Raw genomic sequence first — 26,205 nt, 5'->3', positions numbered from 1 at the left:
AGTATGGAAACCAGAAGACCAATTTTATCATTCAACTACGCACCACTAAAACATATGGTCTTGTTTAATTCAAGAAGTTTAAAATGCTGTGTTGCCTTGGCATGCTTATAATGTCCATTGATGTTAATTAGAACTCTGTGCATGCATCAGTAGAACAGAGCTGAAACTGATCTGTAGAACCGTCTTATGTGAAGTATAATAGAAAAACAGCAAGAAGGCATGAAATGCGATTATTACTATGAGAAATAAAGATATGCCTTTTCTCACATATAAAAAAGAAAAAGATCTTTACCTTCTGATTCCTATGACCTAGAGAGTTTTTTTGTTTTCTTTGTGTTATATTTAGGACATGGCAGACCGACAAAATTAAACTGAACCTGAGTGTAAAAATTAAGAATGTTTTTAAAAAGTGAAAACTAAGTCAAGGTACTAATTTTATACTTTCTTTAGTTATGGATGTTTCCTGCTACCACCTACAAGATTACCTCGAAGGGGAGACTTATTGAAATGTTTCCTAAGGGTAAATGTTTGGCCAAAGGATTTTGTTCTCTAGGCCTGTCAAAAATTCATCACCAAAGAACATCTACTGAGTATCTTGCACATGAGTCCAGGTTGAGAGTGATGATCGATAGTCTGAAAGGGATGACATTAAATACACAGAGCAAACTATCAGAGGCTGCACTCTGATTCTGTGTTCAGCATTCAACCAAATACTCTCTGAGAGCTATTTTGAGTATAGCATTTGGCTAAAAGGATTTCACTTCGCTAAAAGGAAGAAAGAAAGGTCATGTCAGACAATGTCTGTCCTAAAATATTGCAATTGTAAATTTCCAGATATAAAAGTATATTCTTTTTGTTGTTGTTTCTTATTCATATTTTGGCCACCTGATGCGAAGAAATGACTCATTTGAAAAGATCCTGATGCTGGGAAAGATTGAAGGCGGGAGGAGAAGGGAATGACAGAGGTTGAGATGGTTGGATGACATCACCAACTCAATGGACATGAGTTTGAGTAAACTCTGGGAGTTAGTGATAGACAGGGAAGCCTGGCGTGCTGCAGTCCATGGGATCCCAAAGAGTCGGACACGACTGAGCAATTGAACTAAATATCTACACTATTCATATTCAAGTTTTAGTATTTGCATTGTAGTTACTTGTCTCCATCTCTACCACTGGAACAGGAACTTTTTAGTGTATTCATCTTTTACATATCTTACAGATAGTGAGGGACAGGGAGGCCTGGCATGCTCTAGTCCATGGAGTCACAAAGAGTTGGACATGACTCAGTGAACAACAACAACAATCTCTCACATTGGCTGTTTCCCCCAGGTGTTCAGGAAGCTCTTCCTTCAGAGAGTAGCACAGCCAACTTCTCCTCCTTCAGGGCTGTGCTTAAATGTCACCTCTGTGAGGCTTACCTTGACCATTCTATTTAAGGTTATAGTCCTTACTTCTAGCACTCCCAGTCTTCTTTGCTCTGCTCAGTTTTACCTTTTTTCCCCATCCTGTATACTTATCACCTTCTGAGAGGCTATATAATTTTCTTATTTATTTTCATTGTGTTTTATCTGTTTTCTACCCCTGCTGGGATAGCAGCTCCGTGAAAGGATCTTGATTTTACTCACAGATATGTCTTAAGTACTTAGAATAATGACAGAATATAGTAGGTGCTCAGGGCTTCCCAGGTGGGGCAGTGGTAAAGAATCTACCTGCCAAGGCAGGAGACACAGTGTCGATCCCTAAGTCAGGAAGATCCCCAGGAGAAGGAAATGGCAACACACTCCAATATTGTTGCCTAGAGAATCCCATGGACAGAGGTATCTGGTGAGCTACAATCCATAGAGTGGCAAAGAGTCAGATATGACTGAGTGCACATGAGTAGGTGCTCAGTAAGTAATTGTTGAATGAATGAATATTTTACTTAGCCGAGTACTCTGTAAACACTCAACAATTTTGATGACTTAAAAAACCAGTAAGAAAAACATTGTATCGGTGGTCCTCAAAGTAAGCCCTGCAGCCCTAGTTTCATGGAAACCCCAGATCTGAGGCCAGTGTCATGATGTCTTAGATGGTCTGTTCATCTCAGGAATGTTTTTCCTGTATAGGTCTATGCTGAAAGAAAAAAAAAAAATCAAAAGAATTGAGCATTCTTTTACAAGCATGGAGCTTTTCTTTCTTGTGTTAGGGATTTTTAAAAAAAAACCTTTATTAAATTACTAGAATGTAAAACAAAACACAAGGAAAAATGGTTCATGGTATATAATTTTAAATATTCTATTGTAAAAATGGGCTAGACTTGGCTTTTATAAATGTACACTTATTTAGAAATTCCTAACATTACTACATCTGGGATAAAAGTTTCTTTAACTTTCCAAAATGACAGACTAGTAACCAACTAAAAATTATAATTTATAGTGAAAATTGAAATAACCATTTTTAAATACAGTGGCAAGATATTTAAACATGAGCTTTCCTCAAAGGAAAATAAGGTAGTCTTATCTTCACTTACTACATTGGGAAAATAATAGTTTTATTTTTTTCCAAAATTAAAATTACGGGATCCTAGGACCAAAATTAAAATTATGGGATCTTTCGATTTTGTTTTGTTTTGATTTTTCACACAGAAATATAAGATTTATGTCTTAAAAATGCCCTAAGATTTAGGTTACAGATTTGATTTACTTCTTAACAAGAATTTAAAAAGCCTTTCAACATTTTATAGACATTGTGAGAATCCCATTTGAACCTTGTCACTGACCCTCTGCTGAAGGAGTGAACCTAGGTGAAACAGACGTTGGCTAATAGGTAAATGTTTTTACTTTCTAGATGTACTACAGTGATCATTACTTTCCTCTCTTGTTATTTTTAGTTGTTAGTGATAGTTTTCAAGTTTAAAGTTATCATATAATTTAGGAAGAAAGAAGAAATTTGTAGCTTAATTTTTCCATGGGTTTTGCACTCCGACAGCCTGAGATTTGAGTCAGTGTATCTTTTTGCTGTTTGTTCTTAGTAAGTTATATTATAACCTCTCTGAGCCTCAGTTTCTGTATCTGTACAATGGACATGACATCTACCTCCTGGAATTATTGAGAGGATTAAATTTAGTTATGAGAAAGTGCCTAGAAATATGTCTGCCACAGAGTAGTTACTCAAATTTTAATTTTCTTTTCTTCTTCCAATTCTTGTTTGAATCATTTTAAAAGAGAACTTGTGAGGAAAATACTATCCCAAGAGAATTATTTTAGAAAAATAATTATCAATAAAATATTTTAGCACACTGAAATGCCTGATCTGGTTATCTTCTAAAGTACAATTTTAACTTCAGAATTCACTGTAATCAAAATGATAATTTAATACTGTATTTGTTTGGACAGTGTTTGTTAACTGCTAATTGTTGTGATTCTCATAGCAGACTTCTGAGGGTAGTAGTGTGTAGAGAGAGACCCATTTGTCTAAGGTCCCATGACTAGGAAGCAGACAGAGGCAGGAAGTGAACTCTGATTCAAGACAATACTAGATTCAAGGCAACAATATGGAACAAGTTTTGATATAAAAAGAGACTTTGGCCATATTTTAGCAAATAAATGCCCTTGGATTGGGTTCAAGGTGGGTCTGATATATACCAAACTTACTCCATAAGGAATGATGTTATGATTAGATACCTTGGTAGCAATATTACCCTTTCAGGTATGCTTTGTGTTGCCTGTGTATATATACACACACTCGTGGCTTCAAAGTACTCTATTAAGCATTTAAATAAAGAGAAAAATCTTTTCCTAACATACTTCTAAGTCAATTTAGGGGTCGTTGAACAGATGCCATATAATACTAATGTTAAATTACCCTGTGTAATAAGAAAATTACAGTACCTAAGTGAAGATAGTAAAGGGAAACCATCCAATGAATTATTCTAGAATTTCAAAATGAAATGATTTCTTCGAAATTGACAGTGGCACCACATGACTTTAGAAAAGTGAGTCTGATAGGGAGAAGGAAAATTAGAGACAAAAGTGAAGCCTTTCTGTGTTTATATATGCCAGGTTTTGGTTATGATGCGATGAGGGCTAATGTAAGAGTATAGCTTTCAACTGTCCAGGAAAGCATATTATTATTAAACTATGTGGCAAGAAATTTATTAAAATTTCGCTAACTTCTCATTGTTTCGTATTAAATCACAATAGTTGTTTCTAGTCCACACACACTTCCTTTTGCTATTAGGCACACTTTAAAAGCCTAATTATTTTGAGAACATAGTATGACCAAAGAATAAAAATGTACAAAGTTTGACAACTTTAAATAAACACTAGCATTTCTTAAAGAACAAACCTCACATACAGTTAGGAAACAATATTTATATTTAAGGTTGAAAAGCCAGGATGTAGGAAAATTTTGTTAATTTGGAAGATGACCTTTAAGTGCACCAAAACCAAATAATTTGTAGGCTATGACATAGGGCACATTCCTACAAAATTTGTGTGAATACTGCTTTAGTGGTTCTTGAAAGACAAACAAAGAAAGCTGGAATGAAATCTTTACCCCCGCCCCCCGGCCTCAAAATAAGACGGAGCCTAACAAAAGAGTACAGCAGCACGCTTTCAAAGCTTGCCATTAAAACGAGGTCTCTGTGGCACGACTAATGAGATGGTTCATAGCGGAAAACAATCTGTTTTTAAGAATGTTTAGATCAAAAGTAATTTCTAATCTATGAAATAAAGTCTTTTCAATACCCTTCATTCACCAGCAAAGCTTTTATGTTTGTATTATTTACTTCAATCAGATGTTTTCAATTTTACCTTTTCTCCTTGTACAAATACTTGACATGGTTCGTCAATACTGACCAACAGTTTTATTCTTTTTCTTCAGAAAAGAGAGATTTTTTGGAGAGAAGGAGAATGAAAAAGAGAGAAACATCTTTGCCTAAACGATTTGCAAGCATCTGTGCTTTAAGCTACTTTTTATGAACACTCCTTAGTAAATGACTCAAGGTAAAAAAGCAGAAAAGCATCCAATGTTAGGAAATTGCAATCCAATACCATGTAATTTAAACCTGCAGTTGCTTCTCTTGTACTAAATGACATACAGATGGGTAGCTTAGTTCTCTCAACTTTGGGAACACAATTGGTCTTTTTGTATGAATGAACATATATTAACAAAAATATTTTGGACAGAATTGTTTCAGAATTGTTTAACTATACAGAGTTTAATTATCTGTGCCACTGAAAAGAATAATTTTAACCAAGATATTTTTGTCATATTAGGTTTGCAGTTAATGAATTTTTCTGGATGAAATCAACAAAGATACAACCCTTCCAACATATAAAGAAACAGAAACAAGAAACACCTTTTAAGATGTCTGTAGCGAATTGTGCGGAGACTCACCTCTCACAGCCAGTTCTGCTTTCAAGCTGTGGAGAGGCTTATTCTGATCAGACAGACGTTTCTCAGGGAAACATTTCTGTCTGTCTCTTAGAAGATATAGAAAGTGTAAGTAGTAGGTATTTGGAGAAAGCCTGGTGTACTATGGGGTCCAGTGAGGTGAGTGACATGGCAGCTATTCATTCGTATGGCTCTCTTCAGGCCAGAGCAGCACCAGCCATGCTTTGTGGAAGGACAGAAGAGGTGCTGTTTGACACCCCACAGGCCTGCTCAAAGGTGTGCTTTTCTGTTTGGCTCTGGTTTGCTCTTTTCCTGCCTCCATGTTTTCTCATAGAAAATCAGTCACTGTCCTGGTGGCCCTGATTCTGGAAGCTGATATCCTTCTTCAATCCCAGAGTCAGGGTCAGTGGTTAGTTAAGTTTCTCTTGTTATAATTCCAGTGATCTCATATACTATGACACTAGGTGCTTTAAAGTAAAAGGAGTAGGAAGCATTTTTACTCCTCAATCATATTTTTTTTTAGGTTCCCAAAGAAGTTTTTACTATTCTGGAAACTTAAGCAAGCTTTCTCTTAGTAACTTTGAAACATGGTAAGAAATTTTGCATGTAGGGCCATCTGCATGCCTCTTTCACCCTGTGATGCAAAAGCAAAGAAAAGCAACTTTACTGCATTGAGTAAGGGTTGCCATGTCTGTAGTTAAAGGTATCTCTCAGTATTCATGGGGGATTGCAGTTACCAAAATCTGAGGATTCTCAGGTTCCTTATATAAATTGGCATAGTATTTACATATAACCTATGCACATCTTCCTTTATACTTTAAATCATCTTTAGATTGGTTGTAATAATACCTAATACAATGTAAATGCTGTATAAATAGTTGCTTTAGCATGGCAAACTCAAGGTTTGCATTTTGGAACTTTCTGGAATTTTAGGGGGGTGGTGAATATTTTCCATCATGTTTGGTTGAGTTTGTAGTTGTGGAACCTGTGGATACAGAGGACTGACTGTATTTCTCTTCAGTCATTTGTTCGGGTAAGACAGAATAACGCATATAAGCAGGTGTTGTCTGGACATTTTACTGCAGACTATATAAGCTGAAATAAAAGCTAACATTGTTATTAGAATCACATTAAAATTATTTTACCATTGAAATACATTTAATCAGTGAAGTCTTCCTAGGTATACTTTACAAAAGAAAAATGTAGGTCTGTAAATAAAATCCCATTTACTTTTCTTTGTCTTTCCCACCTTCCTTATTTTTCTCACTCTTTGTTTGGAACTTCTTGAAACTATATTAGTATACTTGCCTTCTCTTGGAGTCTGTTACAAGTTTCTTGCCCATTTAAACACAGTAAGATAGTCTTGCAAGAGATATTTATTTTAAAGGACTCTTCAGAGCCCAGTGAAGCCTCTGACAGAATCACTGTGCTGTGCTCATTTGCTTCAGTTTTTCTGACTCTTTGTAACCCTATGGACTGTAGCCCTCCAGGCTTCTCTGTTCATGGAATTTTTCAGGAAGAATACTGGAGTGAGTAGCCCTTCCCTTTTCCAGGGGATATTCCCAACTCAGGGATCGAACTCACGTCTCCTGTGTCTCCTGCATTCCAGCAGATTCTTTACCAGCTGAGCCACTGGGGAAACCCCAACAGAATCACAAAGAATAGCAATTCCTAGTTGTGGAAAAATGCATCTCTCAGGTTCAGTAAATAACTAGGACAGTATTTAAATCACCCAGGATGGAAATTGAAGGAGGACGGTTTCAAGCTCTTCTACTAATTGAATGGAGAGTTACTGTTTAACATAATATGCCCATCATCTTATATATACAGCAGAAATGCTTATAAATAGTTACGCTTTTTTTTTTTAATAGTTACGCTTTTTGAATTTGTTTGTAAAAAAAAAATCAAGGTATTGGAAGACATAAAGAATGTCCCATTTTGTGAATGTTCAGTGGGTTTTTACTGTTTCGTGCTAGCAGCTTTGGCTGTGGCACATCATCGGTGCACCAGTGGAATCACTTGAATCTCGAGCACCTTTCTCTTTAAATTGAGAGAAGTAACTGCAGTTCAGGTAAGTTTGTCTAGTGTGTTAGGGACTGCTCTGGTCATTGACAAGTGACAGCAGAAGCTGTGCTGTGGCGGTCAGCCAAAGCAGTTATTTAGGATTGAAGCTAAAAGTCTTCCTTCTCCCATATCCTCTCTCTTTCCAGGGTCATGTAGGGATAAAAAGAACTGTAAGGTGGTCTTTTCCCAGCAGGAACTGAGGAAGCGGCTAACACCCCTGCAATACCATGTCACTCAGGAGAAAGGGACCGAAAGGTAAGGCGAGCTTACGAACACGTCACTAAGCAAGAGCTAGTTTTCTTCATCCTCTGTACCCCTGCTCCAACCTTTGAATCCTCTCCCTTGCCATTTAATTCAAAGGATTCTGCACTTATTTGCTAAAGTCTACAAATTAGTATCCTTGAAAAGGTTGAAAATGGTATTGTTTAGATTAAGACTAAGTTTTATTTATTCTTTTCCCCATTTAATGAACACTCTATCTTTTGTAAAGTCACAAGGCTTTTGTTAAGGGCCTGTTTTTAGTTTACTACAAAATGTGTGGAAGTAATAGCGATTTAGGTACATTTTTTGGGAAGACATCACAGTAAGCAAAACCATGAGGGAATGGCACTTTGCCAGGATGCTGAAAATTTGAAGGTGGCCATTGTAAGTATAGATGTTTTGGCTGCAAAAAGAAGGTAGCATAATTTAGTTCCTTTCTACCCCACTCCAATTTCTTTTTGAAGCACATGTGGAGAAAGTATTTATTGGCTCATTTGTGGTTGGAATGTCAAAAATTTTCAATAACTGCCCTCACATGGCTTTGGTCCTTGGAAGTTCGCCCTAAGTCCTGAAAAAAGAGTTTGTTCACTTCCAAGACTGTTTTTGGTGAATAAAGTCTCTCTCAGCTGATTCCAGCTCAAAGGTAACTTGCCAGAGTCTGACCATTTTGTTGTCTAATTTATACCATGGAGCTTGGCATAAGGCCGTAACTTACCTCTGATCCAAATTTATTAATGATGTAACTTCTTGTTTTCATTCATGAACTGAAAGAGCTCTTTACCACACATGGGGTCTTTGTTAATAGGCAACACTCTCTTCCTGTCACAGTATATACTGTTTACTGACTTGACCAAATGTTGAATCTCTGACAAAGTCCACCCTCACCCCACAAGGAGCTAGAGATGGACTTGGGTCTCGGCCCGAGACGTCTACTCGTCCTGTTGTGTACATGACTAGTAAAATGATTTAATGCACACAAACAACTAGAGATTAGGTCATTCTTAAAAATTCTGTTTATAAAAAATTGGACCTCATAAAGAGGGTGAAAGGATAATAAAAACAAGCTGCAGAGCACATAGACTTTTTGTTGGGCTAGCACAGCTGATTTGTATTAGCTGAATGACCTCCTAGCCTTTAAGATTGTTAACTTAGAAAAATATTCCCTTAAAGCTGCAATATTCCTTTTCAAACCAGAAAATAAGACTCCTTCCACTTGAAGTGTTGGACCCTTCTGTATTTTCTGGTATACATTCTTGGACACTGTAGAGGAGCAGAAATCTCATGTAATAATGTTTTTCTCTGTGAATCTGAACTACAAGCTTTTTTTTTTAATAGGAAAAAAAGTTTCTAAGCATTGCATAACTAGACGGCTTGATTTTTTAAAAAATTTAACCTGCATTAGTTTGGAGTAGTTATATGCACATTTTATTATAGAGATTTGAAATATATTAGTAATGTTCAGATTTCCATATGTTTGGTCTGTTCTCATTTTAAAACAAAAAGCTCTTGAAAGATTTATTAGAGAAATATATTTTAAGCAAATACGTTCTATAAGAAATAATGGTAACTTTGTTTAATTTTTTTTATGCTCTGTTTATTGTGTATCAGTGCCTTCGAAGGAGAATATACACATCACAAAGATCCTGGAATATACAAATGTGTTGTTTGTGGAACTCCATTGTTTAAGTAAGTATATTAAAAACCTAAGGATATGAGCAAATCACAGATGGTAACGAGCTTGATTTTGCCTGTTCACATTCAATCTTCCCATTCCTAAATTTTCTTATTTCTAAGTTTTCTACTCCCCGCCCCCCCCAAACAAAAGTAATTATTGGCTTTCATAATAAATTACCAGTTTGGTAGACTGGCTGATTTCTTGTTACTTGAATCTTTAAAATACCTAGCATTAACTTGGTCATCTCAGTAAACAAGGTGCTTAGCAGAGCTATGAAAGAGATTTTGGTGAACATAAAAATGTCTATATTTATTGATTTTTCTATCACCAAGTGATGGCCCTAAATTTATTTATTGGACCATAATGGAAGTTCTTTACGTGAATCCTTCAGATTGAATAATATCCACCAACTGGATTATTCACACTTCTGCAGTGAAGGGCAATACCTTTATTAAAAGTCAAGTGGGAATTATAACAAATATTTATACATATGTAAGTAAATTACATACTCTGAGTTTAAAGTTTTGCATTGATCAAAAATCTTTTAAAGATCCCAATAGATTACTACAAAACAGGCAGTACATATATTTTTTTTTTAATGGAATAGTTAAGTCAGATATTGTATTCTAGAAATTATGGATCTTATCCAAGAAAGAAAACTCTTTATTAAAAATGTATTTATTTAGGACGAAAAAAATCCTAGGAGCCCCATACTCCCCATGGGGATGCTGATTTAGGGAAATAAAAAGACAGAAACTTTAATTGAGAGTAAGTGTCATTTATTTAAAACAGAATTACAAATTTCTTAGGGGAAATGCACAGACAAGAATCTGATATGTATAGCTTGTAAAACATACTTAATATCTCCTCGCAAATGTTTCCTTTTGAAAACACTAGCATTCACAGATTTTCCAGAAATAACAGGAAACAGTAGTTTCCTTAAAAAATTTTTTTAAGTTTAAAACCTTTCTTAACTTGCATAAACCTTATTGCACATTAGTGTTGGTTGAGAATCTGTTCTGAATTCTTATGTATTTATTCATTCTGTTAAAAAAACCAGGCCTTCAAATTGTCACCCATTTCCTCTCAGAAAACACTCGTCTTTATATTTCAACACCTTTAGTTTGTGTCATAATAGTTGATATAACACTTAAGATAGTTGCTGAGCCATGTTAAACTTGTTAATATCCCAAATGGTAAAAATTGGCCATATCTCCTTTGCTTTTGTTTAAGATTCTTCATTTCTTTCCCTATTGTATGATTTAGTGAAGTAGTGGATCTAAGGCAAACTCACTGTTTTAAATAAGAAACAGAGCCACTGTAAATGAAGGATTTAAGCCATGTGACATCTTGAGTCACAAATAGTTAAAAGCAAGACCTTCATCCAACCATAGGTATGGGTGGGGTTCAGGAGTTTCATATTTGATATGATATTGACTCTAAAGGAAACTTTTAGCATTCTTGTAAGGAAAGCTTTTAGTTTCTAAATTTTTATGGAATATAATTTAATATTGTTAGTCTACATTACATGAAAAAAAAATGCTGAGCTTCTCCCACTTGGTTTCTTGTCAGTTTTAGAGTGAATAGTATCTCTCTGGCCTTCAGGATAGAATGCAGTAGTTCTTTGGTCTGGCGCTGCTTTCTTCATACTGGAAAACTTGTACCCTGGGTGTCCACAGGGCATGAACAGCTGTGAGGGAAGCAATTTTCTGATCCTCAGCCTTATGCAAGCATTTTCTTAAAACTTCTGTCTGTTACTGAATAGTAGTCTGCCACCTCGTCCTTCCAGTCTCCTCTGTCATGGTTCCCCTTCTCCCACTTCACAAAAGATGGCATAGCTTCCACCCATCCCAATGCTTACTATGATTTATTATCACAGGGTAAAAATCTCTAAGACACTGAGCAGAAGGACAGTTCAGGAATGCATTACTTCTGGAGAGACCCTTGAAAGCAAGGCCAAACAAACAAACAAACAAAAAAAACCAGAAATAAAACAATGAGAAGTATTGAACTGGTAAAAAAAAAAAAAAAGTATTGAAACAGTGTTTCATCTTGGAGATCCTCAGTCTGCCTGCCAGCTGTCTGCTTATCTACCGCTCCATCCATCTATCTGTCTATCCATGTTCCACCAGTCATAAGTGAGATGTGTGTCATGAAAACATGTACGGACTTACTTGTTCAAAATTTTTAGATGAAAGTCTTTGTGTATGTATGTGTGTACAGGAAATAAATCCAATTTACTTGAGACAGTTTACAATCAGGTTATACAGTAGTCTTCTCCATTCATTAACTGATCTAGATACATCACTCTAAGGTTTTGACAAAAATATATTTTAAGAATATCTATATTCAGAACACCAGATAATTTATCTTTTTTCAATTATTTAACTTCTTGGTAAGAAATTTTAGCTATCACATTAAAATGTATGAGGAAGTGTGTATCAGTCAGCACCCAATCTGGATACAGAAGCTACACAATAATTTGAACAGGAAAGTCTAATACAGAGAACGACTACATGCGACAGAGAATGGTGGTGATGAGGGATTGGTAGGTAAGAAGCAAATAGAAATTCTGAGGAATATAGAGACAGCAAATACAGGAAGTGACCATGCCCCCTAGGGCTGAGACAGACCTCAAGGGAAAGCTTCCCCTGCAAACTGCCCCTGATTCCAGCAGCTGATGGCCCAGGAGTCACTGTGGGGCTACGATGGTGCAACTTTCTGGGATTCTGCCTCCTGGAACTTACTGGATACCTCCCCTCTGGGGTGCTGGGGAAAGCTCTTTGCAGGGAAGTGTCTCACTGGGGGCCCTCCACTCCAAAACTGCCTGAGGGAGGTGCTGGGGAGGCTGCTGGCCACCAGGTGCTGCTCATCCCTGTGCCCTGAAACCAGCACCTTGCTGCAGAGGAGATACTGGTGTCACAGAGCTATCGCCAGAGAAGCAGCATGGCTCAAAGTGTTGGCGACCAGAGGGGCTGTATACACCAGGAAGTTGGGTGTTGGGGAAGCTGCCCCCATTGCAAGGGCCTGCAAATAAGAGACGCTCCATGCACGTGAGCCACATGCCAGGGAGGCAGCGGGCTCTGCAGGAGCCTGTTTGGAAAGCATACTGAAACCAAGAAGGAAAAACCTCTTTCTCCCGTAATCCTTCTCCTGTGCCCTCTACTGACAAAGTTTAATATCATGTTGGCTGACCGCCCCCCCCAAAAAAAAAAAATTTAAAGGTCCCAGCTCCATTTTAGCAAAGCAGGTAAGGAAGATACATTTAGAGGTGAGAGGCAATGTATTGATAACTGGCGCAGAGTCTCTGTTTTATTCAAAATTCTTTTAGGGATTTGTGAGCAAAAGTTTGAAAGTCACTCAGTAGTCTAGTGAATTAATGGCATCACGGTCAGACCCCCTCTTGATATAGCTGGTTTCATACTTTGAACACAAAGTGTGGGAACGATTGACTTGGGTTAGTATGAATGTGAATGAGAAAGTGTGTGGAGGTTTTGTTTGTTAGAGAAGAGGGAGTGAGAGAAAATTCGGCAGAAAAGACTAAATAGAGGAACAATAGGAGAAATAACAGTGGGAGGAAAACAGATAAATAAAAAGCAATAAGGAAGCACTGAGTTTTAAAATGCCTTATCATTAGCAGTATGAAAATGTTGTTTTTCCAACTGCCATTTCTGTTACCATACTCACACTCATTTTATGTGTAAATGTGCACATATTCACATATTTGTATAATTCTCTTCATTTACTTGACTGATAAATATGTATATATAAAATACTTCCTTGCATAAAAGGCCATTCAAACTTGTACTCTACCCTAAGTACATTCCCTCTCAACAATATACTGCTTTTTTACTGCTTACCAAGTACAAGAACCTTATTCACAGGCTGCTTTATAAACCAACTGCGTAATTTATTCCATGGTTCACGTTTTCTTCACATTCACAAATTCTACCAAGCTAAGTTTATTTCTCATATAGTACTACGGACTTTCAGTTAGTAAATTAACTGACAGAAGTAAGAATGTTCTCTCCTCTGGCTATTTGAACTTCTAAACTTTCATAAAATGAATTTATTGCACATCAGATAAACCATAAAAGGCATTGGTGAAATAATTTAATTCAGAAAGTATTTTCGACATCTTGGACTTTTCTCACACTTTGCCAGGTATTGTGAAACAGAATAAATTTGTGAACCCTTTTTATCCTTAAGGTATTTATAGTTTTGTTGGAGTGATATGATAAACAATAAACAAGGACAGACTGTGGAGACATAACATTAATCTGCACATACCTGTTTGAAGTGCTTTCATGAGTAATAGGGGAGTATATGAGCGTATTCCAGTAGGGCCTGTTTTCATGGAGGAGATGAGAACACACTACTAGGCAGAGAATATCTGATAGAGAATGCCACATGAGGTAAGGAATTAGAGATAGGATCAAAACTGGGTTTTTCAAGGGAACGGTTCTGAGACTGGTGCAATAGGAGTTGGGAGGTGAGTTATGTTGGGAGTAATGGTGACATGTCTAGAGGGTTAAAAAGGACCAAATAAAGAAGCCTTGCGATCCCAGCGAAGCCTTTAAAATTTCTGCTTGAAATTCTTTAAGCCTTGGCATCCTTTCCGCCAGAAGCCAAATCTGAGCCTTCTAGGGTGAACTCTGGTGTTCTTCGTCTCTGCTCCCATAGTACCTTGTATGCATGCATTTCCTTCGTTGTACTTTCTGCTTTGTTCTGTGTGTGAGGGCATGCTAAGTTGTTTAGTCGTGTCCGACTCTTTGCAACCCCATGGACTGAAGTCCTCCAGGCTCCACTGTCAATGGGATTCTCCAAGGCAAGAATACTGGAGTGGGTTGCCGTGCCCTTCTCCAGGGGATCTTCCTGACCCAGGGGTTGAACCTGTGTCTCTTAGGTCTCTTGCATTGGCAGGCGGGTTCTCTACCACTAGCGCCACCTGGGAAGTCCCACTTTGTTTTGTATTTATCTGTTTATGTGCCTGTCTGCCCACTAGTAAGTAAACTCCACAGTTGCAAGGCCGTGTCTTAGTAGTATTTATATCTCTGGTGGTTTAGTCGCTAAGTTGTGTCTGACTCTTGCGACCCCGTGGACTGTAGCCTGCTAGGCTCCTCTGTCCATGGGATTCTCCAGGCAAGAAGACTGAAGTAGGTTGCCATTTCCTTTTCCAGGAGAATCTTCCCAACCCAGGGATTAAACCCAGGTCTCCTGCATTGCAGACAGATCTTTGCCAACTGAAGTACAAGGGAAGCGCTATTTATATCTATTTATATCTCTAGCCTCTGGCATAAAATAGCCATCAAATATTTGTTTGTTGATCAGAGGCATGTCTGAAGTTTGTGAGATAGACTGTGGAGAGACTTTGAATAAGACAAACGCATGATGAAAATGGGAATTAAGCCAGAACAGTTCACAAGATAGATTTCTGGAGCTGAAAATAAAATAAAATAGGGGTTTGATAGCTTCAGTGAGAACTTTTTCCTTTGTCAGCTGATAAACCTCAATGTTATCCATATTAATCGGCTCCTGATAATTTTAAGGTTTTTAGGAGCCACATAAGACAGTTTTTATTTTCTACATGTTTACTAATAAGGCCCTTGCACTGAATTAATAGCTCATTTTACACAGATTCACTAATGATGAGGATAATAATAATAGTAAGTAATAATCAAGAGTACATAGCACGCACTTCTTGCTCATTATGGTTCTAAGTGCTTTGTATTTAACTCAGTCTTTACAGCAAAACATTTTATAGATGAAGAAACTGAGAGGATAAGTATCTTGTGAAGAACATACAGACAGTGTACATGGATTTAAAACAGTAATACTCAAAACTTTTAGGAAAGAAGAAAGTTTATTATAGGAAGATAAAGTTTTAATTTTTATTTTGATCACTCATATCTGATTATTTTACTCGGCATACTTGGAATAAATGCAACACACATACATACACACACACGCCTCAACTCCTTGAAAACTCTGCCTTTGTCATAGTGTTTAAGTTGAAAATTGAAGACTGTTCTAATCTAGGGAGGGCTGTTGTCTTGTTCAGTCGCTAATTCGCGTCCAACTCTTTGCTGCTACACGGACTGCAGCACACCACGCTTTCCTGTCCTTCACTATCTCCCGGAGTTTGCCCAAACTCATATCCGTTGAATCTATGATGCCAACTCATCCTCTGTCGTCCCATTCTCCTCCTGCCCTCAATCTTTCCCAGCATCAGGGAGGGCTGAATCAAAAGTAAATAGATCCATCATGGCAGGTCATCAAGAAGAAGAATTCAGCTTCAAGCTGGCGGTTATCCTCAGGGAAGTCCCTTGGAATCTGAGCAGGAAGATGTAGCCAATGTTTAGGAAGCCATCAGGCCATTTACCATCTGTGAAGTAGGGCAGCAGCTGGATTTCTGGGCTGGATTCTAGTTATTAAAATTGGAAAGTCATTTTGTTTTCACTACTAACCCCCCGTTACAGTTTCTCAAGGAACTGTGTTCCAAATTTTGTATCACTTTTCTGTTTTAAATTCTGTCCCTGTATTTCTGAGAAAACTGAGGCTACCTGACATGAGCTCTTTTAAATGTCTTTCCTTCTATCTTGAAATTTCTTTATATCTTCATTTTTATCAGACAATCAGAACAAGCACGGGCTAAAAGCAGTTGATGGGTTGACTTGAATACCAGGCCAGATGTGTGACCTCAAATTCATCACCTATAAAGTAGGAAAAATAAAACCAAACAGGTGTAAGAAAAGTGCCAAGTATATGGCAAGTATTCAACAATGTTAAATTCAAGTGGCCTGACCTAGTTTGAGGAACATATCATACCATCACAACAGTCTAAGAAACTCCTTCCAACCTGAGAAAGTGCAGGCTTTACTAGAGAGCGTCTGTCTGTTAACAGTAGATGTTAGTGTGGTGAGTCACTGCTCCAGCTATGTTGCTATGTTTCAGATGGGACTCTGCTGCAAAACTGTTCACACATGCTGCATTTCACATGCGCCTCCCGTGCAATCTTATTCCAGGCTACTAGAAAATTTAAGCCTTTTTTCAGCTCTTTAAGAACATAAGCCATTTCACTGAAGAAATTCCAGTTCAGTGCCACATACAATTTATTCAACTATTCTATTCCATTTATTATTACTAAAGGAGACTTTCAACATAAGCTTTCCCTCTTCTGATAGAGTGGTGTGTGTGTGTGTGTGTGTGTGTGTGTGTGTGTGTGTGTGTGTGTATTTGTGTGTTGGAAGCACAGAGGGGGAGGAGATAGGGGAAGAATGAAGGAGTTTTTCATCCTTACTTTCTATTCAAATTCCATTTTTCCAATCTTTTTCTTAGCCATATGATATCTACTCAGAAACCATTCCAGTCACTATGGAATTCTACTAGGAAGAGTAGCATGAATTTAACTTCAAGCTTTCTTTTTATAGAACTCTAGCTGGAAATTGCTCATAATTCTGGCAAATGTTTCTTAACCTTCAACAAATTACATTTAACTTGAATTTAAAAGACCTGAATTGCCCTTCACTTCATTCTAAATCCTTTAACAAAGTAAGCTCTCCAGTACAGTGAAACCATTATGAAATGAACTAGGTTTCTGAGTAGTGATTTAAACTTTTGTTATATCTAAATAACTCATATGTTATTTTGAAGAGAATACCAAATCAACTTTTCTCTTTCCATTGATCCTTTCTGTCTTGTCCATACATACAATGATATACAGGAAAAACATCTGTAATGTAGAGAATTACTGTTCTATCTTCACATCACCTGAAAGCTCAGGGCAAGACCACAGCTAGAATGAAAGAAAAGTACTTCATGGAATTACTGGCAAAGATAGGGAGAGAAAAATATTGTTAGTTTTTCTGACTAATTAAACCTGATTCATTAAACCATCAGAAGAAAAAGAAAAGCATAAATAGTAAAATCATAAAAGCATAGCATAACATAAAGAACAACTCCAGTTTGAGAAACTTGAAAACTATAGTAAGGCATGATTCAAAGTCTGACAATATGCAAAGATAATTGTAACTGCATTTCTCTTATTAAAAACTACATAGACACATATAGAAAAATTGAAGTGATAATTACACATAAAATCTTTGGATAGTTGAAACTGGGTACAAGACTGTCTGTGTATCTTGGAATGGGGAGGAATGCGGAAAGGTAATCTTGCCTTCTATTTCCTAAACTAAATCCTAGTTGTTTAGTTAATTTCTCCAATGTAGACAGAAATAGATTAGTTTTTTCTTAGTGAATTAGAATGGATAATAAATTGGGAAACATAATAGGCAAAATTTTTAAAACTATAATTCATGTAAATTTATCCTGATTATATGAAAATACATCAGAAAATTAATGAACATCTGTTATTCCCATTCACAGACTTTGAAATTATTTAAAGACAGTTTATAATGTACAATTTTAGCCAGTACTTCTAAGGCAGTCCACAAAGCTGCTCTTCTTATAAATGAATAATACTTTTTTCAAAACATGGTCATCAGTTCAATGAGAATTGCATAAATTTTCACTCAGATACATGTCAGTGTGTGTTATACATGGATAAGTGACTGCATAAGGAAAAGTGCAGAAGCTATCCAGAGTACCAAGCGGAAATCAAGTTTTATGAAGTTCCAGCACGGACTTAACTGCATAACCATGAACAAGTTACTTAAACATTCTACCTCGTTTTTCTCATCTGTAAAATGGTAAGAATAACATTAGCCCTTTCTAACTGATAGTACTTCTGTACCAAATGAAATAAACACATAAGCATGCTATAGAAGATATAAAGCACAACTCATCTGGCTTGCAAAAAGGCAAACAACCTGATTAAAAAAATAGACATTTTTCCAAATAAGATATACAGATGGCCAACAGGCACTTGAAAAGATGCTCAATATCAGCAGTCAGTAGAGAAATGCAAATCAAAACTGCAGTGAGGTATCACCTCATACCTGTCATACCGGCCATCATCAAAACGTCTACAAATAATAAATGCTGGAGAGGGTGTGGAGAAAAGGGAACCCTCCTACACTGTTGGTGCAGGCACTATGGAAAACAGTGTGGAGGTTCTGGAAAAACTAAAAATAGTTACCATATGATCCTGCAATCCCACTCCTGGGCAAAACTATAATTAGGAAAGATGCATGAACCCCAGTGTTCATAACAGCACTGCTTACAGTAGCCAAGACATAGAAACAACCTAAATGTCCAGAGACAGATGGACAGATAGAGATGCGGGACATGTATACAATGGAACATTAGTTGGCCATAGAAAGAGTGGAACGCCATGTGTGGCAACATGGACGGACCTCGAGATTATTGTATTAAGTGAAATACGTCAGAGAAAGATGAATAGCATATGATAGCACCTACATGTAGACTTTAAGAAAAAGATACAAATGAACTTACTTACAAAGCAGAAATACACTCATAGACAAAGAAAACAAAGAAATTCATGATTACCAAAGGGAATAGTGATGGGGGGAGGCAAATTAGGAGTTTGGGATTAACATATACATCAGTTCAGTTCAGTCATTCAGTCGTGTCCGACTCTTTGTGACCCCATGAATCGCAGCACGCCAGGCCTCTCTGTCCATCACCAACACCCGGAGTTCACTCAAACTCACGCCTATCGAGTCGGTGAAGCCATCCAGCCATCTCATTTTCGGTCGTCCCCTTCTCCTCCTGCCCCCAATCCCTCCCAGCATCAGAGTCTTTTCCAATGAGTCAACTCTTCGCATGAGGTGGCCAAAGTACTGGAGTTTCACCTTTAGCATCATTCCTTCCAAAGAACACCCAGGGCTGATCTTCTTTAGAATGGACTGGTTGGATCTCCTTGCAGTCCAAGGGACTCTCAAGAGTCTTCTCCAACACCACAGTTCAAAAGCATCAATTCTTCGGCGCTCAGCTTTCTTCACAGTCCAACTCTCACATCCATACAAGACCACTGGAAAAACCATAGCCTTGACTAGATGGACCTTTGTTGGCAAAGTAATGTCTCTGCTTTTGAATATGCTATCTAGGTTGGTCATAACTTTTCTTCCAAGGAGTAAGCGTCTTTTAATTTCATGGCTGCAATCACCATCTGCAGTGATTTTGGAGCCCAAAAAGATAAAGTCTGACAGTTTCCAATGTTTCCCCGTCTATTTGCCATGAAGTGATGGGACCAGATGCCATGATCTTAGTTTTCTAAATGTTGAGCTTTAAGCCAACTTTTTCACTCTCCTCTTTCACTTTCATCAAGAGGCTTTTTAGCTCCTCTTCACTTTCTGCCATAAGGATGGTGTCATCTGCATATCTGAGGTTATTGATATTTCTCCCGGCAATCTTGATTCCAGCTTGTGCTTCTTCCAGCCCAGCATTTCTCATGATGTACTCTGCATAGAAGTTAAATATGCAGGGTGACAATATACAGCCTTGACGTACTCCTTTTCCTATTTGGAACCAATCTGTTATTCCATATCCAGTCCTAACTGTTGCTTCCTGACCTGCATACAGGTTTCTCAAGAGGCAGGTCAGGTGGTCCGTTATTCCCATCTCTTTCAGACTTTTCCACAGTTTATTGTGATCCATACAGTCAAAGGCTTTGGCATAGTCAATAAAGCAGAAATAGATGTTTTTCTGGAACTCTCTTGCTTTTTCCATGGTCCAGCGGATGTTGGAAATTTGATCTCTGGTTCCTCTGCCTTTTCTAAAACCAGCTTGAACATCAGGGAGTTCATGGTTCACGTATTGCTGAAGCCTGGCTTGGAGAATTTTGAGCATTACTTTACTAGCGTGTGAGATGAGTGCAATTGTGTGATAGTTTGAGCATTCTTTGGCATTGCCTTTCTTTGGGATTGGAATGAAAACGGACCTTTTCCAGTCCTGTGGCTACTGCTGAGTTTTCCAAACTTGCTGGCATATTGAGTGCAGCACTTTCACAGCATCATCTTTTAGGATTTGAAACAGCTCAACTGGAATTCCATCACCTCCACTAGCTTTGTTTGTAGTGATGCCTTTTAAGGCCCACTTGACTTCACATTCCAGGATGTCTGGCTCTAGGTGAGTGATCACACCATCGTGATTATCTTGGTCGTGAAGATCTTTTTTGTACAGTTCTCCTGTGTATTGTTGCCACCTCTTCTTAATATCTTCTGCTTCTGTTAGGTCCATACCATTTCTGTCCTTTATCGAGCCCATCTTTACATGAAATGTTCCCTTGGTGTCTCTAATTTTCTTGAAGAGATCTCTAGTCTTTCCCATTCTGTTATTTTCCTCTATTTCTTTGCATTGATCGCTGAGGAAGGCTTTCTTATCTCTTCTTGCTATTCTTTGGAACTCTGCATTCAGATGCATATATCTTTCCTTTTCTCCTTTGCTTTTCGCTTCTCTTCTTTTCACCGCTATTTGTAAGTCCTTCCCAGACAGCCATTTTGCTTTTTTTCATTTCTTTTCCATGGGGATGGTCTTGATCCCTGTCTCCTGTACAGTGTCACGAACCTCAGTCCAAAGTTCATCAGGCAACCTATCAGATCTAGTCCCTTAAATCTATTTCTCACTTCTACTGTATAATCGTAAGGGATTTGATTTAGGTCATACCTGAATGGTCTAGTGGTTTTCCCTACTTTCTCCCTACATATACATACTATTATATATAAACTAGATAAACCATAAGGACCTATGAGGAACTATAGTCCTAATAACCTGTAATGAAAGAGATTCTGAAGAACAAACATATGTACATATATGTATAACTGATTCACTTTGCCATATATCTGAAACTAACACAACATTGTAAATTAACTATACTTCAATTTAAAAAATAATTAAGGGACTTCACTGGTGGTCCAGTCATCAGGACTCCCCACGTTGCCAATACAGCATGTGCAGATTTGATTCCTGCTTGGGGAACTAAGATCCCACATGCTGTGCAGCGAGGTAAAAAAATTTTTTTTTTAATTTTTAATTACTTTAAAGGATATAAAGGTATAAATATAAATAAGGTTTGTGAAGACTGCACCTTTAAAATTTTACCTGGTAAAATATAAGTAGCATACAAATCTAAAATTAAGTCAGTTTCTATCCAGTAATTTAATCTGGATTCTAAATTCCCCAAATAATGGAACTTAGATGAAGTAACTGAGAGTTTTAATACATTAGTTATTTATAAGTCTGTCTCTAACAAATCTGGAAACCTCTAGAGAGAAGAGGTCATGACGTAGGATTTTTGCAGCTAACATCTGCACCCTGTGCAGGGGCGTGAAAGTGAAAGTCGCTCAGTAGTATCTGACTCTTTCCGACCTCATAGACTATACCGTCCATTAAATTCTCCAGGCCAGAATACTGGAATGGATAGCCTTTACCTTCTCCAGGGATCTTCCCAACCCAGGGATTGACCCCAGGTCTCCTGCACTGCAGGTGGATTCTTTACCAACTGAGCTAAGACTCTACATATCCTGGCTACTTAAATTATTTATTAAATAAATGGCTTTAGTTCCAGTAAATCAAGAGTAACAGCAGAGTTAAATGATTCAAGTTGATACTGGAATGTTAGAAGTATATTTAAAAACTTGGAGTCTCTAAATTGTTACCCCCTACCACACTTTTCAAAGTAACATCTATAGACCCCTCAGGGAACTTAATTTTAGTGGATGCTTCTTTCAACAATAGCACTTCTTGCAACTGCAAAGATACACGTATTCCAACTAAGAGAAAGATGGAAATGTCCATGGCTGGGACCTTTTACAAGGACACACTGAAAAGAGAAGAAGGTGAAAATAGACAAGGTCAGCTACTGAAAGTGATATCAAATGAAAAGCTTGTAGTCAGACATGTTTATTAAATATAAGAAAGATTAAAAACAACTGAACTAAATAGTGACTCAAAAGACTAGAAAAATTACAACTGAAACAACAAAATAAACTGGGATAAAATGCTCACTTCTTTCCTCAAAAGCGTTTGCCAGTTCTAGGCAATGGGAGAAAGGTAAAGATTGCAGATGTTTAGAAACAGAAATGCTAGTAGACTAGGATTTCTTAGCCTCAGTACTATTGACGTTTGGGCTGGATAATATCTGGTCATAGGGGGCTGCCCTGTACGTTGTAGGATGTTTAGACCATCTTTATTCTCTGCCCACTAGGTAGCTGTAGCTCTTGCCCCTCTTTTTCTCCCACCCCCTCCCCACCATCATGACAAACAAATATAATTCCAAGAATTGTCACATATCCTGGGGTGGGGTGGGGCAGCCAAAATTACCAACAGTTGAGAACAACTGATCCAAACAATCTACAAAATGATAAACCCTAGTTTGTAGGGTTTGCTGATTCTTGTGGTGCAGATACTTCCACCTTAGGCTATTTCAAGTTACAACTCTTACATTACTGAATGTGGAGTTGACAAGAGATATGTAGTAACACCATTATATAGTATTTTTGTAATACAAATACACAGATGTAAATAGCATAGAACAACAGTTAAATTTAGTTAAAAATTTAGAAGTGGTGAATTTAGAGTATGTATTATCTTTGTTTATAATTTAATTCTAAATTTATATAATTTGTTTTTAATATTGTTTATGTTTAGCAACTATATCCCAAAGATTTAAAAAATTTAACAATAGACTCTTTTGAGCTTTAGCACACCAGTATAATGGAGACAAATCAAAGGTAGACCAAATTTATCAAAAACTGCAACCCAACCCCAAGTGAGTTCAGTCCCTGATTAGATTAAGTTAATCTTTCCCCTCTTCCCCACCCCATTTCCACTGCCTATCAGAGAATAGGATAAACCCTCTGTAGAAGATTACATCATCATCATTCAGAGTCCAATTTTTCATACACAATGTCTGGCATTCATCAAAAATTACCAGGCATACCAAAGTAAAGGACCAAGGGAAATAAATTGACAAAAGAAACAGGTCTGTAAATGGCTCAGATATCTAGATAGTCAAGTCATCAGGCACAGACTTTAAAATAACTGTGATTAATATGTTCATGAAAATAGATGGCAAGATGGAGAATTTCACCAGAGAACACAAATCTGTTGTTTAGAATAAAATAGTTCTAGGTCTGAAAATGTAATAACTGAAATATAAACACGAGATGAATTTCATATTGTATGAGACATAGAAGAATGCAGGGCTAATGAACAGAAAACAGGTAAGTAGAATAGATTCAGACAAGCTAAGAGAGCTAGAAATATGAAAAGGTATTGCTAAGATAATATAAGATACAGTTTCAGGTTTAATATATTAGAGCCACAGAAAGGGAAGAAAAAGATAATGGGAAAGAAGCAATATTTGAAGAACATGATAGTCAAGAATTTTCCCAAACTGAGGAAAAAAGTCACAGATTCAAACAGTGCTACAAAACTGAAGCAGGATGAATTCAAAGAAAGCCACATCTAGGCACATCATAGGCAATCAGGTGGAAAATCAGAGGCAAAAAGAAGATATTAAAAGCACTTAGATAAATTAACTTGAAAAATAAAATATTAGAATTAAGTAAATCCAAAAGGTTCATCTTCTAATAGACCAATGAAGAGAACCATTTCTATCAAGTCTAATAGAAAAGAAACAGGAACATAGGAATGTCAAAACACTAGGAATGAAAATGGGATAAAATCAGATACAGAAAATATTATAATGTAAGAGAATACTATGTAAAACCCTATTCTCATGAATTTAAAATCTCATCCTAGGTTTCTAAAAATAAAAAATTTGACTAAAGAATTATAAATGAATTGACCAGTAACTCTATAACAAATCAAGAGTTATCACAAACCAGCTTAGACTTTTACAGAAAAAAAAATTATCCCTATGCTAGTATAAACTGTGTCAATCACAGAAAAGAGAAGCTTATCAACTTCTTTGACAAAGGTAGCATACCTCTGGGATTGTGGGCAGGAGGAGAAGGGGACAGCAGAGGATGAGATGGCTGGATGGCATCACCGACTTGATGGACGTGAGTTTGGGTAAACTCCGGGAGTTGGTGATGGACAGGGAGGCCTGGTGTGCTGCGATTCATGGGGTCGAAAAGAGTTGGACATGACTGAGCAACTGAACTGAACTGAACTGAACATACCTCTAAAACCAAAATGTGACAGAGACATTACAAAGGAAAACTATAGACTGATCTTATTTATGAAAATAGATATAAGGACCAACACTGTGTTGAATGAGTAACATGCCATGGTAAAGTAGGTCTTAGTTTAGGAATGTATGAATAGTTCAGTACTAGAATAACTTATAGAAAATTTTAGTATATTCCCAGGAGAGATTTTATAAAAATTCCAAGTGCATTCTTTAATTAAAAAAGAAACTCTTAGTGAAATTTTAGAAGGAAATACTATGTTTTGTCAAATCTAAGAAGCCCTTAATTAAAGGATTTATTATTATTTCAAGTAACACTAAGAAAAGAAAAAACTTGCCAAGTAGATTGTGAAATGTTTATTATAGACACATTCAGGTTTCAGAGATGTTAACATGTATGAAATAAAAATGCCAAATAGAATCAATGAAATACATATATAGTGTTGGGGCAACCAACAAGATATTTAAAAACTAAATTTAGACTCCCACTCTCAAGATCTTACAACCCAGTATCTTATAAATATATCTTATCCAATGAAGTCTATGATGAATAAAAACTTGAAATATTAACAGTAAGACCATACAAGTTCTACGGGAAACTGTGAGTAGGAAATTGGTATAACATTTGGGTGAAGTAAGCTTTTCTAAACAAGATTCCCAAAGCAGAAATTAAAAAGAAAAAGTATATAATATTAAGCTGGATTACCTAAATATTTTACATTTCTATAAATCAAAATATTATTTTAAAAACTGGCAAACAAACTGGAAAAAGTATATACACAATCCGTGTGACAAACAGAAAATTAATATTCAAATCAATTAAGAAAGACAAACATTAGAAAAATGGGCAGAAGATATAAACATATTTTTCAAAATAAGAAATATAGGTAATAAGTATAGGCAAAAATTATTCACTTGTTAGTAATTTTTAAAAAGGAGTAAAAGGAGGAATAGTTTTTTATATATCAAATTAGTGAACATTTCAAGTATCATGAAATCCAGTGATGGTCAAGGTCTGGGAAATTAGCACTGCTAGTAACTTTCTGGACAGTTTAATAAGTTATGTCAAAAAGTCTTTGTAGTCTGCATGCCATTAATCTAGCAAATACATGTCTAGGAATTTATGCTGAAAAGCCATGCTTATGCATAATGATATAGCTACAAGAATGCTTTTAATCACCCTTTTTTTAGTAGTAAAAAAAGAAATACTTTAAATTTCTAAAATAGGGGGCTAGCTAAATGATCTGGGAAAATGTATATGGCATTTCAACTAGTATTGCAAAACAATATTTGGTGATCTGGAAAAAAATTTAAACTTAGTTTACAAACCAATAATTATATATGACCCTATGTTTGTAAAATACACATATTTCCATATACATGAAAATAGTTTAGAAGGCTATATACTAAATGCTAACAGTAGTTATCTGTGTGGTTGGATTGTACGTGACTTTTTTGTGTGCTTATCTACTCTTTTAATTCTTTTAAAAAGATACATATTTTGCGGGGAGCAATAAGAAAAATATTTTTTTAATATTACCTTTACTCAATGTTCCCTGGTGGCTCAGAGGGTAAAGCGTCTGGCTGCAATGCTGGAGACCGGGGTTTGATCCCTGGGTCAGGAAGATCCCCTGGAGAAGGAAATGGCAACCCACTCCAGTAATCTTACCTCAAAAATCCCATGGACTGAGAAGCCTGGTAGGCTACAGACCTTTGGGTCGCAAAGAGTTGGACACAACTGAGCGACTTCACT

The 26,205-nt window shown here is 36.8% G+C and overlaps 1 protein-coding gene across 3 annotated transcripts in view; it reads left to right on the top strand.

The window, feature by feature from the left end:
• Positions 1-26,205, top strand: part of MSRB3 (methionine sulfoxide reductase B3) — a 183,619-nt gene that overhangs the window by 52,062 nt on the left and 105,352 nt on the right. For all 3 annotated transcript variants that reach the window (XM_068970061.1, XM_068970063.1, XM_068970062.1), the window contains exons 3-4: positions 7,587-7,695; positions 9,310-9,387. In XM_068970061.1, coding sequence (XP_068826162.1) covers positions 7,587-7,695; positions 9,310-9,387 — 187 coding nt within the window. The remainder of the gene's footprint in view (positions 1-7,586; positions 7,696-9,309; positions 9,388-26,205) is intronic.

Source organism: Capricornis sumatraensis, chromosome 4, assembly GCF_032405125.1.
Source record: "Capricornis sumatraensis isolate serow.1 chromosome 4, serow.2, whole genome shotgun sequence".
NCBI classification, from domain to species: domain Eukaryota; kingdom Metazoa; phylum Chordata; class Mammalia; order Artiodactyla; family Bovidae; genus Capricornis; species Capricornis sumatraensis.
The sequence above is the reverse complement of the archived record's forward strand: the minus strand, read 5'-3'. Positions and strand labels throughout refer to the sequence as shown.